This window comes from Platalea leucorodia, assembly GCF_965183815.1.
Source record: "Platalea leucorodia genome assembly, chromosome: 3".
Classification (NCBI taxonomy): domain Eukaryota; kingdom Metazoa; phylum Chordata; class Aves; order Pelecaniformes; family Threskiornithidae; genus Platalea; species Platalea leucorodia.
The window spans coordinates 42,059,308-42,075,394 of record NC_138825.1 but is presented as its reverse complement, the minus strand read 5'-3'; the positions used below and the strand labels follow the sequence as shown (position 1 = coordinate 42,075,394).

The following is a 16,087-nucleotide window of genomic DNA, read 5'->3' as shown; positions in this document are numbered from 1 at the left end:
GATCTTTTTCTATACAGGGTACCTAGAGAACTAGCTTGGATGAGACTCCGAACATCTACATGGCTAGTTAGGTGGAATGAATAGGGTACTCTGCATTCAAATATATATGACAATGCTTGTGCACGCAGTGTTACAGAGTATCTCAGAAAATGGAAACCTTGGGAGCACGATGTTCAAATAGTTGGCACATATGTTATTCTTCTGACCATTAATGTGCCTTGGAAATCTATGTTTTGTTTTCTTCCAGAAGACGAAAATAAAATACAGGGGGTCTTGTGCCTTGGCAAGTTAGGAGCAACTACACTAAGCCAACGGCACCACAATGGATTTACAATAAAATGAGATCAGACTTTTTCTGAGCTACATGCACAACAAATAATTTTTTGTCTGTGCTGTTACAAAATGTTATCAAAGTGGTCTGTTCACCTGAATATATTAATTAGTTCTTGAAATTTTGCAATTCATTTTTTAAAGGTCTTCAGTGGAACAAAGCTGAGGTGTCCAGTCCCACTGGATGGACAACGGAGACGGGTTTTAGTGGAGAACAGGGTCAAAACAAATAAACACAGCACCCATCTTCAGCAAAGTGGATTAGCAGGTTCCTTATTCCAATTTTTTTCCTCTGTTTTTTTTTTTCTGTTATATTTAAATACACTTCATTATTAAGTAGAACATACAGAAATCAAATCTTTACTTCTATTCCGGTCCCTCATGCAGAGAAAAAATTCTAATAAAGCCAGTGTATGATTATAATGAGACACTCACAGAAAAGCCCACCTCCCTCCACTTTTTGATGGTTAAGAACGAAAAGCACCTTACTATGATTAACTGCTTAAAGACTCAGAGCCATAAATCTGCAAAAATTCTTATTTTGCTAGCCATACAGACTTCTCTGACGAACATGAAATGTTATTCCAGAGGTACTGCTCTAACCTTTCTCTCATGTTTCAGGAGCTTTGGTGCCCTTGGATAAGCAAACAGTTAATGGGATGTTCCATAGGTAGCACACATATGCCACAGTATCCTAGTCAAATGTCTTCTTGCAGAAACATTTAGATTTCCTTGTCAATCATGTGGAGACAAGACAGAAGGAAGACTGAGAACTAGGTTCAAATAATGAGAGACAGCCCTATTTAAAAATACCTGGATTTAGGTCGCAGCATCATAGAACACGCCATCTTTAACTGCACTGTTTTCAGCTGAGCTAACTTTATATTAATTAAACATATTACAGAAACAGAAAAAGCAAAAACCAAGCAAAGTTCCTTGTAATTGTTTTGTTAATGCTATGCAGACGAGTCTTCAGAATTATCATTCTAATACCTTTTAGTGCCAATATTTTTGTTTGTTCAGAAAATGCCTTGACCAGAACTATTAACAGAATCAAATGGCCATATTACCCCAAAAAATAATTTTCAACAGCTCAGATTCCTTCTGCTTTATGCTGCTTTGTTTTAGAAATGCACTAACATGTCATGGTAGGGAAAATCTGTTTTGCTAAGATTTTTTTAAGTTAGTTTTTCTGATCAATTTACTGCCTGTCAGTTCAGGCTTATGGGTAAAATCCTGATCTCTTGTTGCACGAATTTAAGTCTTAGCTATGCAGATTTAAAACAGTAAAAAACACTATAGGTCAACTCAATTGACCCCAATTATTTTCATCATTTTTATTATATAGTACAAACCAAGCCTAGGGCATGGTAGATGTGTTTAAAGGAAGGTCAATGTATGATTTCACAATGTAATGAAGGTGAAAGTATAATAGCATTATTTTATCATTATTGTGATTCAATATGAACTCTTTACACTGAGCTGTTGTAAACAAGACCAAAATTTGTAAAAGTTACTTAGCATATTTTAGGGTGATCAGAGATCATATACTCCTTTTCAGCAGTTGCCAGTGGCTGCTTACTTAATGAGAGGCTAGTAACAATGTGATTGTGGTGGATTCTGCGTTAATTGAAAGTCTTAAACTATTCTCCTCTAGGATGTGCTAAAACCTACTTAACATCTTCCCTATTTTTATGATTGGACCCTGAACCCTTAATGTAAAACTGAACCTTTGGATAGCACTGGAAGAGAACTGTCAAATGTTGGAAACTGATCTCCTCATCAACATTTAAGAAACCAATACATAGGTTTGTCCCTTCTTCCATGGCATAGTAATGTCAGAAAGCTTTGCTCTTCTTATGCTTCACTGACTATTTTCATCTTAATAGGAAATCCAAATCTTTAACTAGCACAGGTAATAATAGTATCATATTGAACAGCATCTTTCATCCTATGCTGCATATGAGCTGCCCTTCTGCTTGGGAAAGCACATAGCAAAAGGGGAAGGGATCTTGGGTTTATGTAAAAATCACTCCTGTTGAAATCAGTGGATAGCCCATTCAACATCTAAGAATTCATTATGGCCCTGAGACAAAGATCTTAACCAGGGCTAGTGTAGTATACATTATGTAAAAGAAAGCACTCTCGCCTGAGATCTCAGATTAGACATCAACTTCCTTAGGGAAGATGCTGCAGGAGCTTCAATAATCAGGAATGGTTAAAATTGGTTTTACACTCTGACAGAAAGATGTATGAATTTTAGTGCCAAAGGACATTGGCTGTTCATCCAGTCTAACCTTCTGAGTGGCACAAGGCAGAGAACCCATCATGAACATCTTCCATGGCCAAATGCCTGTTTGTGTTACTATTTTGGTTTCCAGTTGAAGGGAGCATCCTAGGGTTCTTAACGTACATTTGCTGCCAGTTATTCTCCGTGTCAAAACCACAGGTTTCCCCTCTGCTCCAAAGTTGTCCACCTTGGACTCGGATATTATGCTGCCTTTTTTTCTGCCAGATTAAGCTTCATCAGCCATAAAAAATCCTTTCCAGAGATTATTCTTCTTAACCAAAGAAGTCAGTGTCTGCTCTCCATGATCCAGTCAACTTGTCTGAGCTGACAGTAAGGAGCAGGCTGGGCATTTTAGCTGAGGGGCAGCGCACTGCAGCTTCAGGAGCCAGCTCAGGTCTGGGAGCAGTGTGTTGCACTAACATGGCACTCAGTTTGAACTAACAAGCCCAGTCAGCTCCAAGAGGTCCTGCACAGGTCTGACTCCAGTATCCCTACAGATGCTCCCCAGGGCCTCTGGTTCTGTTCTCCCAAAAAGGCCCTATGAAACAGAAACTAAGGGGAGTGTAATACAGAGAAATTACACCTCATGCTCTGTCAGCAGTTTTGAAGGCAGAAGCAAAACACAAACAGTGTTCTTGTTTACCTAGGTTCTATCAGCCTCCAATTACTCTTGATAGCAAAGTTAACTGTAATTTGAGCTTTGTGACTCTCTCACTACAATGCAGATTTCTGTAGCCTTTTTATCTCTTTCCATTACAGTGGTTATCCTTTTTTTTGTCTGACTCAGAACTCCATTTCATACTCACAATCTTACAAGCATCAGATATGCAACGAGGAGTTAATATGCCCTGCTGTTTCCGCCTGTTAGTTCCTTGCTTATGCTTTCAAAGAGCATGTTCATCCTCTTAAGCCAGAAGAATGCACGCTGAGCTCATATTCAATTAATTATCTGTCATAATTCCCTGAATCCTTCCTGGCATTTCAGCATTCCAGGACAGTGTCACGACATGACACAGGTCACAGAATACATATTCTATCATCCTTTGTCAGGCTAAAGTTATATATCCTTACCAAGTGTGTCACCACATTGAGTATTTACGATAATCTATGTAACTAGGGCCATTATTACCTGCTATTTTGGGGGAAATAGCAGGTTTTCTACATTACTGGTAATGAACGGTGTTTGATCTGCTGGCCTTCTTGGAAAGACTGTCTTCTGATCAGCTGAAAATACAATGACTTGCAATGATTTGTGTGCCTTCAACTCGTTATAGGGCTATGATGGATTTTGGGGTAATACTGCTTTTTTTTTAGCAAACTATCTTGTGGGAGTATATTTAAAAATATTATGAACAACTGTACTGGGTCTGGCTGGGATGAACCTAATTTTCTTCATAGCAGCCTGTATGGTGCTGTGTTCTGGACTGCTGACTAAAACAGTGTTGATAACATACCAGTGTTTTGGCTATTGCTGAGCAGTGCCTGCACAACATAAAGGTGTTTTTTTCCCACCCCCAGTGAGTAGCCTGGGGGTGCACAAGAAGCTGGGAGGGGACACAGCGAGGACAGTTGACCTGAAGGGACAAGAGATATTCCATACCATATAATGTCCTGCTCAGCAGTAAGAGCTCATGTAATGGAGGAGGAAAGCAAGATGTTCATGGTTATGGTGTTTGTCTTCCCAAGTAACCATTATGTGTGCTGAGGCCCTGCTTCCCAGGAAGTGGCTAAATATCTGCCTGCTGATGGGAAGTAGTGGATGGATTCCTTATTTTGCTTTGCTTGCATATGCAGCTTTGCTTCACCTATTAAACTGTCTTTATCTTGACCCATGAGTTTTCTTGCTTTTGCTTTTCCAAATCTCTCCCCCATCCCACTGGGAGAAGTCAGCAAGCAACTGGGTGGGCGCTTAGTGTCTGCCAGGGTCAACCCACTACATTAACCAACCTTGTGATTAAAACTAAAATCAAGCTTGTCTGACAAACTAAGTGGCACCAGATAAAGTGTAATCTGCCATTTACTATTTGTGTGCCCTTCATCTGCCCCATGATTTAGCAGTTAGCGTATGAACGGTAACACCCCTGCAGTTCCCTGAGTCCTATTTGCCTTTGAAAGACAGCTACATCAGCTCTCTTCCGGTTACCTGAAAATTACCTAGTCTTTAAAGATTATTAAAAATGAACAGTTCAGGTTCAGAGAGCTCCTTACCCATTTCTTTTGATGCTCATATGTGTTATTTTTTATAATTGTGTAAGATTTTCTCTTTGGTATTGTCCCTATTTATAGTTAGAACTAAAGTATTCTACTGTGGTTGCAAGATGCAGATATCCCCCTTCTCTTCGGTTTATTAACTGACTATTTACTTCCTCAGAACTGACTACTTACTCAGAACTGACTATTTACTCATTCTTTTCTTTTTACCAAACCTTTAGCACTGCTAGGATTTCATAGGTTCTTAATTTTTGAATTGTACGCTTTTCAGACTTGCTGACTGCTCCCTTTAGTTTTCCTTATAATTGCCCATGTTTTCCAAGACCTGATTTGTACTCATGCCTACTCATGCCACTATATCCTCCACTATCCAGACGAGCCCATCCATAATGTAATACTATTCCCAGTAACAATCAAGTGTTTAATCCTATGCTGAATGAAATCAATGGACCAGCTCTCAGGAGGGAACCATGCTGTAAGGAAAAATGTCAAAAATGCATGATATGTAATCTTTAGCGGTCCTCAATCCAGTTACTACCTTACTGTTGTGCTATTTAAACTGTGACAAAACTACAGCACTATAATGCTCCCAGACTTTTTTTTCATAATTCATTAAATTAACAAAACCTGAAGTAGTTCAGACTCTGTGTCATTGCTCAGCATTACTCTTTACTTGAAGAGTTCCAACACCTAGGGCTTTATAAACACCAAATGGAAACTGGTCCTGGCCCCAAACATTTTACACAATGATATCATCCTATTGCCTTTCTTAAGTGTCACAAGAAAAGCAGAGACACTTCATTTCTTTGAACAGATAATCTAACAAGGCACTGCACTACACAGAATTCATTAGAAGAAGAATAGTTGTTTATTGTGTGCTACAAAACAGAGGATGCTACTGGAAAGAAATTAAGCACAGAAAAGCATACCAGGCAAGTGATACTTCCAAATATACCCTCTCATCTTCAAGCAGTCTTTTCAATGCTGGATCTAGCACAAAGCTGTGTGTTAATGGACTTATAGAATCACAGAATCGTTAAGGTTGGAAAAGACCCTTCAGATCATCGAGTCCAACCGTTAACCTATCACTGCCAAGTCCACCACTAAACCATGTCCCTAAGCACCACGTCTACCCGTCTTTTAAATACCTCCAGGGATGGAGATGCAACCACTTCCCTGGGCAGCCTGTTCCAATGCTTGACTACCCTTTCGGTGAAGAAGTTTTTCCTAATATCCAACCTAAACTTCCCCTGGCACAGCTTGAGGCTGTTTCCTCTCGTCCTATCGCTTGTTACTTGGCAGAAGAGACTGACCCCCACCTTGCTACAACCTCCTTGCAGGTAGTTGTAGAGAGCAATAAGGTCTCCCCTCAGCCTCCTCTTCTCCAGGCTAAACAACCCCAGCTCCCTCAGCCGCTCCTCATAAGACTTGTGCTCTAGACCCTTCACCTGCTTCGTTGCCCTCTTTTGGACACGCTCCAGCACCTCGATGTCCTTCTTGCAGTGAGGGGCCCAAAACTGAACACAGTATTCGAGGTGCGGCCTCACCAATGCTGAGTACAGGGGCACGATCACCTCCCTGGTCCTGCTGGCCACACTATTTCTGATACAAGCCAGGATGCCATTGGCCCTCTTGGCCACCTGAGCACACTGCTGGCTCATGTTCAGGCGGCTGTCAACCACCACCCCCGGGTCCTTTTCTGCCAGGCAGCTCTCCCCCCACTCCTCCCCTAGCCTGTAGCGGTGCAGACTTGTTGGTGTTAGCTGTGGATTTTCTCTATGTCGATGTCTCTGTATTCCTTTGCAGGTTAGTTTCTTCCCACCAGCATCCACAATCATATTGCAGGCTTCATTGTTCCAGGTGTATCAGTTGTTCTGTTGTTCCAGATCATTACTGTGTTATGGAAAGGTATCTTAACAAGACTGCCTCTTTCAGCATGGCAGAAACTCATGGTTGTACTGGCTGCAGTAGTTAGTTTGCCAGAATTTCATTACAGCCCTTGCCAGTGCTTTACAAAATCTGGGACGTTCTTCAGCTGCCCTCACCCACTGGGGTAGTTCAAGCTGAATGGCATCAACAGTGCCAGAGCTACGGGAACCAAAAGTCTTTGTTATGTATCCACCACTATAATAGCTCCCATTATTTGGGCTAGGATTGGATGGAGAAGGCACACAAACATAACTGTTATTTTGTTCTTCAATATATTTACCCAGACTTCTGTTCCCTGCAACCAAAGTCTCAGAAGACACATTGACTAGCTGACTGGCCAGATGGCTAATTGAGGAACACAATGGAGAAAAGACACCTGAGTTAAGGGCAGTTTTTGAAAGTGTGTAACCTAGTTCTATCCACTGTTCAGGATGTGCTTGTCCATGGATATCCAGAATCAGGCCCCCCGTCATCTGTGACTTTGCAGTGGTCAAAAATCCCATATACTCCTCCCAGGCTTGTTCTGCTTGGGGGATTCCAAAGGAGGCTTCTTCCTTTTCCCTGTTAGCATCCATCTTGAACCGCTGTAGGTGGTTTATAATGATATGTGGGAAGAAGCCATCGGTACTTTTGTTGATTTCTTCAGCAAGAGTCTGAGCCACCTCTATGGTATACCTGTCTTGGTTGGTAGACACTTTGCATTTCTTATAATTTTGAATACTTCCAGGAGGACACTCATGAGAGAAAATACAAGAGGACGTCTTTGCATCCCAACAGCCAGCCTCTCGATCAGGGATGTCTTTGGGTTCCATTGACCCACCGTGTGGGACAGAGAGAATCAGGTTCATATTGCCCACCTGATATTCTGTGAAACGATTATGACCAAATATAACCTCTTTGGTGCCAGTGGCTTTCAAAAGCAAAAATGAAATGGAAAGGAGGAACAGATACATATTCTTCATTTGCTGCTGGAAGACTCAGCAATATGGAATGTATCAGTACCTACATAAAAGCAAAAGACAGATTTTAGATTACTTACAGCTGGGAACACACAAGAGACTGTTCAGCTGCTGCTGGAATAATTAGTTACTGATTAACCTATTTTAATTTTATTTCATGTAGCACGAAGAAGATACTTATATGAGAAACAAAAATGAACAGGGCACTTAGTGTGGCTATATGTAACTGATGCAGTGTTTCTAAAAGAGCGGATTCTCCCAAACTAACAGGGCAAGGGAAATGGTAGGTTACTGGGTCTCCTTCATTTCCCCAGAAAGCACAAACACTGTTTGGTCATCCTATCTGATCCCACAGAATCAGTAGATCCCAGCAAAATATTTGAAATAATTTTTTTCCACCAAAGCCTCACTTTTTTTTCACCTCTGAAATGTAAGAAAATTCTAACAAAATTTGATAGAACATCTGTATCTCGTTGACCTGTGTGAAATATCTTTCCATTATCCACATGGTTACCAAAACTAGAGGCTATGTCAGCTCAGACCAGCACTGGGCTTGTTTAAAATAAGCAGACTGATAAAAATTGAGTGCTACCAAGCTTTATCTCTAGCTATGCTCCAGGCTGAGTTAATTTGATAGCATTAGAGATAGGTACCCGTGAGTGCATTAAGGAGTGACTCTATTCTCTTTAGTTTTCAAATCTCCATTCTCTTCAAGGGAGCTAAGATATTTTTAAGCCCTCACTAACTCTGACTTTTTTTGGAAAGCTGGAATTCAGCAAGATGCTGACAGTGCTTGCTGGTTTGAAGGCACTACATCTCTAGAAAGATCAGAGTCTTGAATGTAACTGTGTTGGACAGATGTAAAATGAGTGAGTAAAGTCAGTGAAGAGCAGAATAAAAAAGGATACTTTTCACTTCCATGAATAAAAAACCCCCTCAATATAGGCCAGATGAGGAGTATGTAAACGGATGCATTTAGAGATGAGGCAGGCTGCCCTGTTGTCTGTCCTGCCCCTATCATTACATCACCTGCAGAAATGCAGAGGATGAGAGGAGCAGACAAGGGAGAGAGTAAGAAAGAAGATCTGCAAGAATCTGTCCATAACGTCTGGCCTGAGAGCATGTATGAGAGCAGCCAGCAATACTGAGAGGGCAGGGTGCAGTATGGAAGCACCCTCCCATCAGCTGCCTACTCTAAGAAAAGGAGAGGGCAATTTCACCCAAGTAATGTAGCAAAATATTCTTTTCCTGCTATGAGGGAATCCTGCTGGCTTTTTAAAGACAACCTCCACTGCCCACTGAGCTGATCCACACTGAGGAGCCTGTACATGAAAAGCAAACATCTATCTTCCTCTCTTCTTTCTGGGCTGAAAGTCCCATAAAAGTCTGTGAGCTGGAACCAGATCCCCGAGCATCTAATCCACAGTTTTCCTGCAGAGCATGATTAACAGCTTTTTTAGTTTCTTTTTAACCTTTTAGTTAAAAGGTCCTTTGACTTGAGCTACTGGCTTAAAACAAGCTTTTATCCAAGTCCTTGTATAGTTCACACTTCTCTAGATTTCCCTGAGACACAGACCTTCACCTGCTAGTTCACTGTTTGCATTATCAGACATGTTGGTGAAAGGAATATTTTCAAGCATTATTCAAAATCCCTTTTCTCAGAAAAATAGGCTGCACATGCAGAGTGTGTAAGTCTAGGAACAGCTCACCTCAGGTGCAGTGGGGCCAAGCGCCGAGTTAAATAAATCAACTGCAACAACTCCCAGGTGCTGCTCACCTGCCTGAGAAGGACTCAGGATTCCTTTGCCTCAGGCTCTCACCTTAAATGCGATGACACAGCTGATCCTGTCCCACCACCTGCCAAACTGTTTGTTGTCATTTGTGGTAGTTTGCTTGTCTTTTTGCAATTTCTTGTTAATGATTGAATCAAGCTGTTAACACTACTAGGTCATGCCTTAAAGTTACATGGAGAGAGAGCTCTGTATAATTCCCAAACTGAAAGAAAGTCGCCTCAGCACAGCTCAGGCTCTGGGCAGACTTGGAGAGTCCAGAGGAACTCAATGACCCCAGACTGGTTTAAAGAGTTTTCTGGACAACATACAGCGGATGCAGAGGAAAAACATTAAGTCACAGTAATACAGGCTAGAACTGCTATTCTGGACTTCATCATAGCAAAACACACACCTCTCCAAAGGATTTTAACTCAAAGGGATGGTGTTCAGAGAAGCACAGAAGCACCCGCAGCTAGGGAATATACTAGAAAATTTACCTGTTTATCTTCTTCAGCACAAGGGTGAGATCCATGTGCATAAGGAACCAAGTAACTGTAACAGGCTCCAAGTGCTTTGTTGATCATAGGTAAACTTACATGATCGTGAAGTTAAAAAACTAAAAAAAATCCACGATATTTTAAACCGGTAGTAATCACTGCAGGACTAGTTTGAAGATTTACCTGTAAAGAAAGGGAGAGAGAGTTGCTCCTGACTCTGCACCTTCAAAAGCGAAACTGAACTGACCATTGCACTTGGCTTCAGCAGGGGCTCCCTCTGTCCCAGAGGTCTCTAGAGGCCGGGCTGAGCGTGCAGCCACGTGGCACAGAGGCTCCATCTGCACCTGGACACATCATTTCACAATGAAGGATCACAAAAAGGGAAAAACACATGCACTGGTATACTAGAAGCTTAGCATGGTTCTCTATACAAGTTCTAGAACTAGTATAGTTCTCTATACTGACATGTTTCTCGAGATCAAAAAAACTTGCCACAAGCAGCACAGCCACACCAAAGGTAAGCTCAGAATAGTTATTATAATCAGTAAAGGTGGCAAAACTGGTAATGCAGAGAGTTTTGAGGTGTAATGCAAAAATGGGGACCCTAATTCTGGTTTTGGTTTTTGGGGTCTCCTGGGGGAAGTCTAGGAATTTTTCGGAGACTTCACTGTAGGAAAGGTGATAGGATACGTCTGTTTGCGTGCACACTCATCTATGCATTTGAAGTCGTCCATTATCTCTTTCCGGCTGAGAAAATACATTCTCTCCACTCAGAATCATTCCAAGGTATGCCTGGCAGAGAAAAGGACTGAAACAACTGGAGATGGCAGACTGAAAAGACCTCCGAGTTTAAAAATAAAGGCAAAAGGACAGATTGGAAGGGTGAGGTCAGCGGTGTTCTTTGGAATACAGGAAGGAGGTGAAGGATCTCAACGTGAAGAATGGAGGAAATTTTGGCAATTTCTAATAACAAGGCACAGAGGCATGAAAGAAGGGTAGAGAAAGATCGGGCAGGCTACTGTTTGGGTTTTTTTTCACAGTGAATCAACAAAGTAGAGTTAAATGCAAGAGTCAAACACAATCCATGGTCTTCCATGACACTTATTCAGTTTTACATCCATGACCCAGCATGGTATGATCTCTTTTCCTGGTGTTCTCTCTTACTTTGGTACTGATGTGCAGCAGCTCACAGCTACATGTTGCTGACCGACAGGATCCCATTCTGCTTCTCATTATGTATCACTTCACATTATTTTCAGTAAGGAGTTCAAAACAACAGGTACCTAACTCATTGTCTGTTGGCTGTGATAACTGGATGTATTGTCTGTCCTTTTCAATATTTTCTTAAAGATCAAATAGGCAACGCATGGGTCTATTAATCTGATATTAATCTTACTAAAAACCTGTAAGATGTCCTTGTCCATTGTAGCACATAGTGAGGACAAAATTAATTTTGCTCTACCTTGGCTGAGTAAAGGTTAGTTGTCTACAGCAGACCTAGTGATCCCACTTCCTCTCTATAGTCAGTGTTGGGTAAGAAGCAGTTCTAGAGGTACTCCAGCACACTTATCTTGGGCACCTATCTTAAATTTCCATTACGCATCAACAGGGTTATACTCAGTTTAGCTCTTCTCTTTTATTACATGATGCAAAACAATTGTAAAGGAAACAAAATGTTTCTGCTATACTTTCTATTTCCAGGTCTAATTGTAATGTATTCTGCCAGTCGCTATTACAAAACTGTCCAAGCAAATTAAAAGCATACAACAGGGATTTGGCACAGTAATTTTTAGTCTTAGTAAATTCTCCAGATACATGAGCTACTTGTCAGAGGAAAGGATTGTATAAGTTATTATAAGTCTTATACCTAACTACACCACAGTGCTACTTCCCAGTTTCATCTGGTATCTATGGGAAGTAAAACCGCAATATTATTTATATATTGTATATATATTATGTATATATTATATATATATTTATATATTGTATTCTTTAAAGGAATAACCCACCAAAGTGCTATCATCTGACTACTTCCTTCCAAGAGACACTGTTGAGCTTAAAGAGCAGTATCTTTAGCGTGTTTAAGTCAAGATAGCTCTACTGAAACCAACAAAGCCTTTGACTCATTGTACAAAACTTCCACTATTTTAGAGAAGTTATGAGACATAATGAAGGTGAGTGTTGGACAATCAGGCTGAAGACATTTGTAACAAACTGAATGTTAATGCGTATCACGCTAACTCTTCAGCCCCAAGGTATCCAGCCTTTCAGATTAAGGAATCGAAGAGGAAAATCTGAGCTGGGCAAGAATTCTGTAGCTCTGGCTTCCTTCAATGCAAGTTCCTCGGCTCCAGTGCTTCTGCCTCTGAGGTTCACCTTATGACTAGTTTTAATGTAATCTACAGAAAATAGTCAAAAGTAGATTTAATTGAATTGCACATGACATTTTGAATGATATGGATATATTATATTGTCTACCCTGATTATTGGTCTTCCCATGAACACAGCAGTTTGAGGGAAAAAGAAATATCAGAATTGATATAAGAACATATTCTTAAGAGAAGTGACCCTAATCCAAACAGAATTCTAATTGCAATTGAATTTAAAACTTCTGGAGCGTGTCAAATATAGTCAGAATCATGCAGTGAAAAAAGAATCAGTAAAGAGGAATTCAATCAATATTTTCAGCTTTGCAACATCTTATGCTGTCACCGCGGCCAAATTATTTCTATGCATTTCACAGTGCACAGACAATATTCTTATGAAGTTATAATTCACATGTGCTCTTTTCAAAATGCATTGTATTGAAGCCTTGCTGTCCACTGTCTGGAAACACGGCTTTTCTGCCCTGGTGACTGAGTCATCCATGTAATGGAGTCAAAATATCAAAAGAACTATACAGCCCTCAAAACAGCAAGCAGAAGAATAAACTGTTACCTGGTAGATATCAGCCTAGATATATTTCTCACTACAAATTTTGTTTTAATTTAAGCAAGCATATCTTTATGTTAACTAACAAGAAAAAGAAGCTTTATTATGTATTTCAAACTCAAAACTCGTCAATTGTTGACCATTTTACTCCAGACACTCTATTTTTCACTTGTAACTTGAAACCTTTGCAGTGGAACTGCAGTACTAACATCTCAGATGGCTTGTGTTGTGGCTAAGGTGGCTGGCGCTGGCCCTGCCATGGGAAATGTAACGGTCTGCTCTGGCCAGCCCATTGCTACAGGGCTGTTTTCTTCATTTCCCCCTCTGGCTGGGCCTTCTGGAGTGAGAGCAGGATCTCATCAGGACCCATCAGATGCATCATACAAGGATAAGCCCATCTGATAGTTCCTACCTGTGTAGGAAATGGAGGCGGGGGGTGGGGTGGGGTGGGAAGCAAGCTCTTCAAGGGACTCTGAAGTGAATTTATGCTATTGCATTTATACTAGTTATTGCATTTATGCAATATGTATTTATTTATGCTATTTGTGGCATTTATGCTATTACAGGAGGCCTGGAGGGACATGTACAATCATGTTGTTCAGGAATGGAAAGCTTTACACATAGAAATAAGTCATTTCCTGTTTGTAGTTACAAACATACCAGATATTCAAACTCTGTGACGTTTCAAGCAAAGCACTACATTTGATTCCTCTTAATCTCTATCACTTTTCCTCCATTCCAAGACAGTATCATGATTTCTCAAACTCTCTTCAGAGACTGTTCCAGTCTTATCCGAGTACTAGCTCAACAAATGAAGCAGACATTCAAGTTTTTATGAGTGCAGAGAAAATTTGCATAATTCAGTATTGCATGCATAGTCTCTCTTTTGTTCTAATTCTCTCCCCACTCTCTACTGAGTTTCTAGACTGCATTTGTTCTCTTTAGCCACATAATAAGACCTATTTCCTGAGGACAAGAAACATCAGGAGTAAGATCAATCTGAGACTGGTCTTAGGTTCCAGCACGTGTGTTGCCAGTAGGAAGAAATTAAGGCCGGCACTGTAGAGTCCCTTGTCATCCTAGTCTGTGGTATGCGCTAGGCCACGTGTTGGCTATCAGACTGTGGTTTACTGTGTTTAATGTGTCAAACAGGCAGAATGAGAAAGTGCAAAAGATGGTTAAATAGGAACTCAATCCCGTGCATGAGATGCCCCAAAACATTAACTAGACCCGTGAAACAAAAATGTTACTTGTATGCCTTTTTGTGTGTAGCTGGACTATCCTTGTAAAACTCCCTTGTGCACCACTTCAAATTTCAGTATGTGATATGGATGTTCAGGGATTTTTTAAATGAAAGCAGTTATAGTAGTATGTAAATAGAGATTTTAAACTTCTAACTTTGACCATCAATTCTTAAATTAACCCCATGGTTTCACTGCTGTAACATCTGTCCCTCACCTCTTCCTTTGCAGTCAGTGAACTGCTTCCACTCTCTCCCTCCCCACTCACTGGGTTAACTACAGGACTCAGTCCTTTGTCCTGCCAAAATTCTGTGATTTGGTTGATTCCAGTATTCTTAACGTTTATAATTTTCATGTTCGCTGTTGTTATCCATGTGCTGTCTTCAGCTGCATGTCACGGATCCTTTGCTGTAATTGAACCAATCTGGAGAAATCACTGTGAAGGATATTGTCAGAAATGGATCGTTCGGTGTGACTGTCATCTCAAAATGACTCATTCCGAATACAGGCTACAGCAATAGTACAAACTGACAGTTACTGTATTGAAATTCCTTATCTGTATCTCTACTTAGACCAGTAACTTTTACTTACTGGTGTTTAGCTTCGTTACATATAAATATTGTAAGAAAGCAACAGACACAAATACATTCTTACTCCTATGATGGTTTCTCTGACAGTATTGTTGGGTTTCTTTTAGTTGATAGCTATCTGAAAAACTTCTATATCCCAGGGTACAGCTGTGACCAGACAGCAAGGATAAAAAGAACGAACTGAAAATAAATGCTAAATACTATGATGACACAATCTTTCCGCAACATTGACCATAATTTTCTCCACTAGCCACTTAGTGGTTATAGAAAATTTTCCTTAGGAAGTATTGCCCACACTACGCTTTCACACACACACGTTACTCCCAACGTAAGGAAGCAACGTTTTCCCATTTTTCTACACCTTACTGAGAGACAGCAGAAGTGAATTTGGCATGGGACGTGCTGACTCAATGCTACAGCACTGAATCTATTTCAGTATATTGAATGTATTTTAATATATTTGCAGATGCTTGAACTAGCTGTGCTTCCTTTACTAGCAGCGAATTTCATGGTTTAGCCTTTGATGTCCCGCCCCCTCAGAAGGCCTTTCCCCAGCATTTGCGGCTGGAGAAGGTTCCGGAAAACGCCCGGTACCCAACATGAGCGCGATTCCGACACGACCAGGATCTCCCAGTCAGTTCGGCCCCGCAGCCAACCGCCCCAGCCCCGCCGTTCTCCTCCCTCGCCACCGCACCGACCCCCGCGGCCGGGCCGGGCCGGGCCTGGCCGCCTGAGGGGGGTGGCGCTCGCGCCCTAACGGCCTCCCCGCCCTCCCCTCCCGCGCGGAGCATGCTGGGGGCTGTAGTCCCGCCGCCGGGGCGGGGCCAGTGCCCTGAGCGCGCGCTGCTTGAAAGCTCTGAGCGGCTGCCGCGCGCCACGGCCGAGCGGAGCGGAGCGGATCTGCCGGCGCGCGGGCCTCCCCTCCTCTTCCTCCCCCGGCGAGGTACTGGCGCGCGGCCCTCCGCGGCGGTTGGCGATCGCGCCCCCCACCCTCCCCCAGCCCCCCTCTCCCCCACCCCTCCCCTCCCCGCGCCGAGGTAGAGGCGCCGGCGGCGCCATGGGGAAGGCGGCCCCGAGGCGGGAGAGCTGCCTCAGGCCCTCTCGGCCCCGGACAGGTACGGTTCCCGGTGACGGTTTATGCGTGCCGCCCGCGGGGAGGCTGGGAAGGACGGCGCGGTGGTCGTCGCTGAGGCCCCTGGGCCCCTGACTGACGCGGGGTGGGGGGGCCGTGCCTGGCGCTCCCTGTGCCCCCTCCCGGCCCCGCTGTCTGTCGGGGGGCGTGCGCGGGGCCTGCTGCCCCCCCCCCCCCGGCTGCTGCGGGTCCGCCGGCGGCGGGG

The 16,087-nt window shown here is 42.4% G+C and overlaps 1 protein-coding gene across 1 annotated transcript in view; it reads left to right on the top strand.

The window, feature by feature from the left end:
* The window catches only part of WDR64 (WD repeat domain 64), a gene marked incomplete at both ends in the record, with an annotated part of 82,399 nt that extends 80,391 nt beyond the window's left edge, over nt 1-2,008 (top strand). Inside the window, one exon of the mRNA XM_082305459.1 lies at nt 1,988-2,008. Coding sequence (XP_082161585.1) covers nt 1,988-2,008 — 21 coding nt within the window. The remainder of the gene's footprint in view (nt 1-1,987) is intronic.
* Between the last annotated feature and the right edge of the window lie 14,079 nt (nt 2,009-16,087).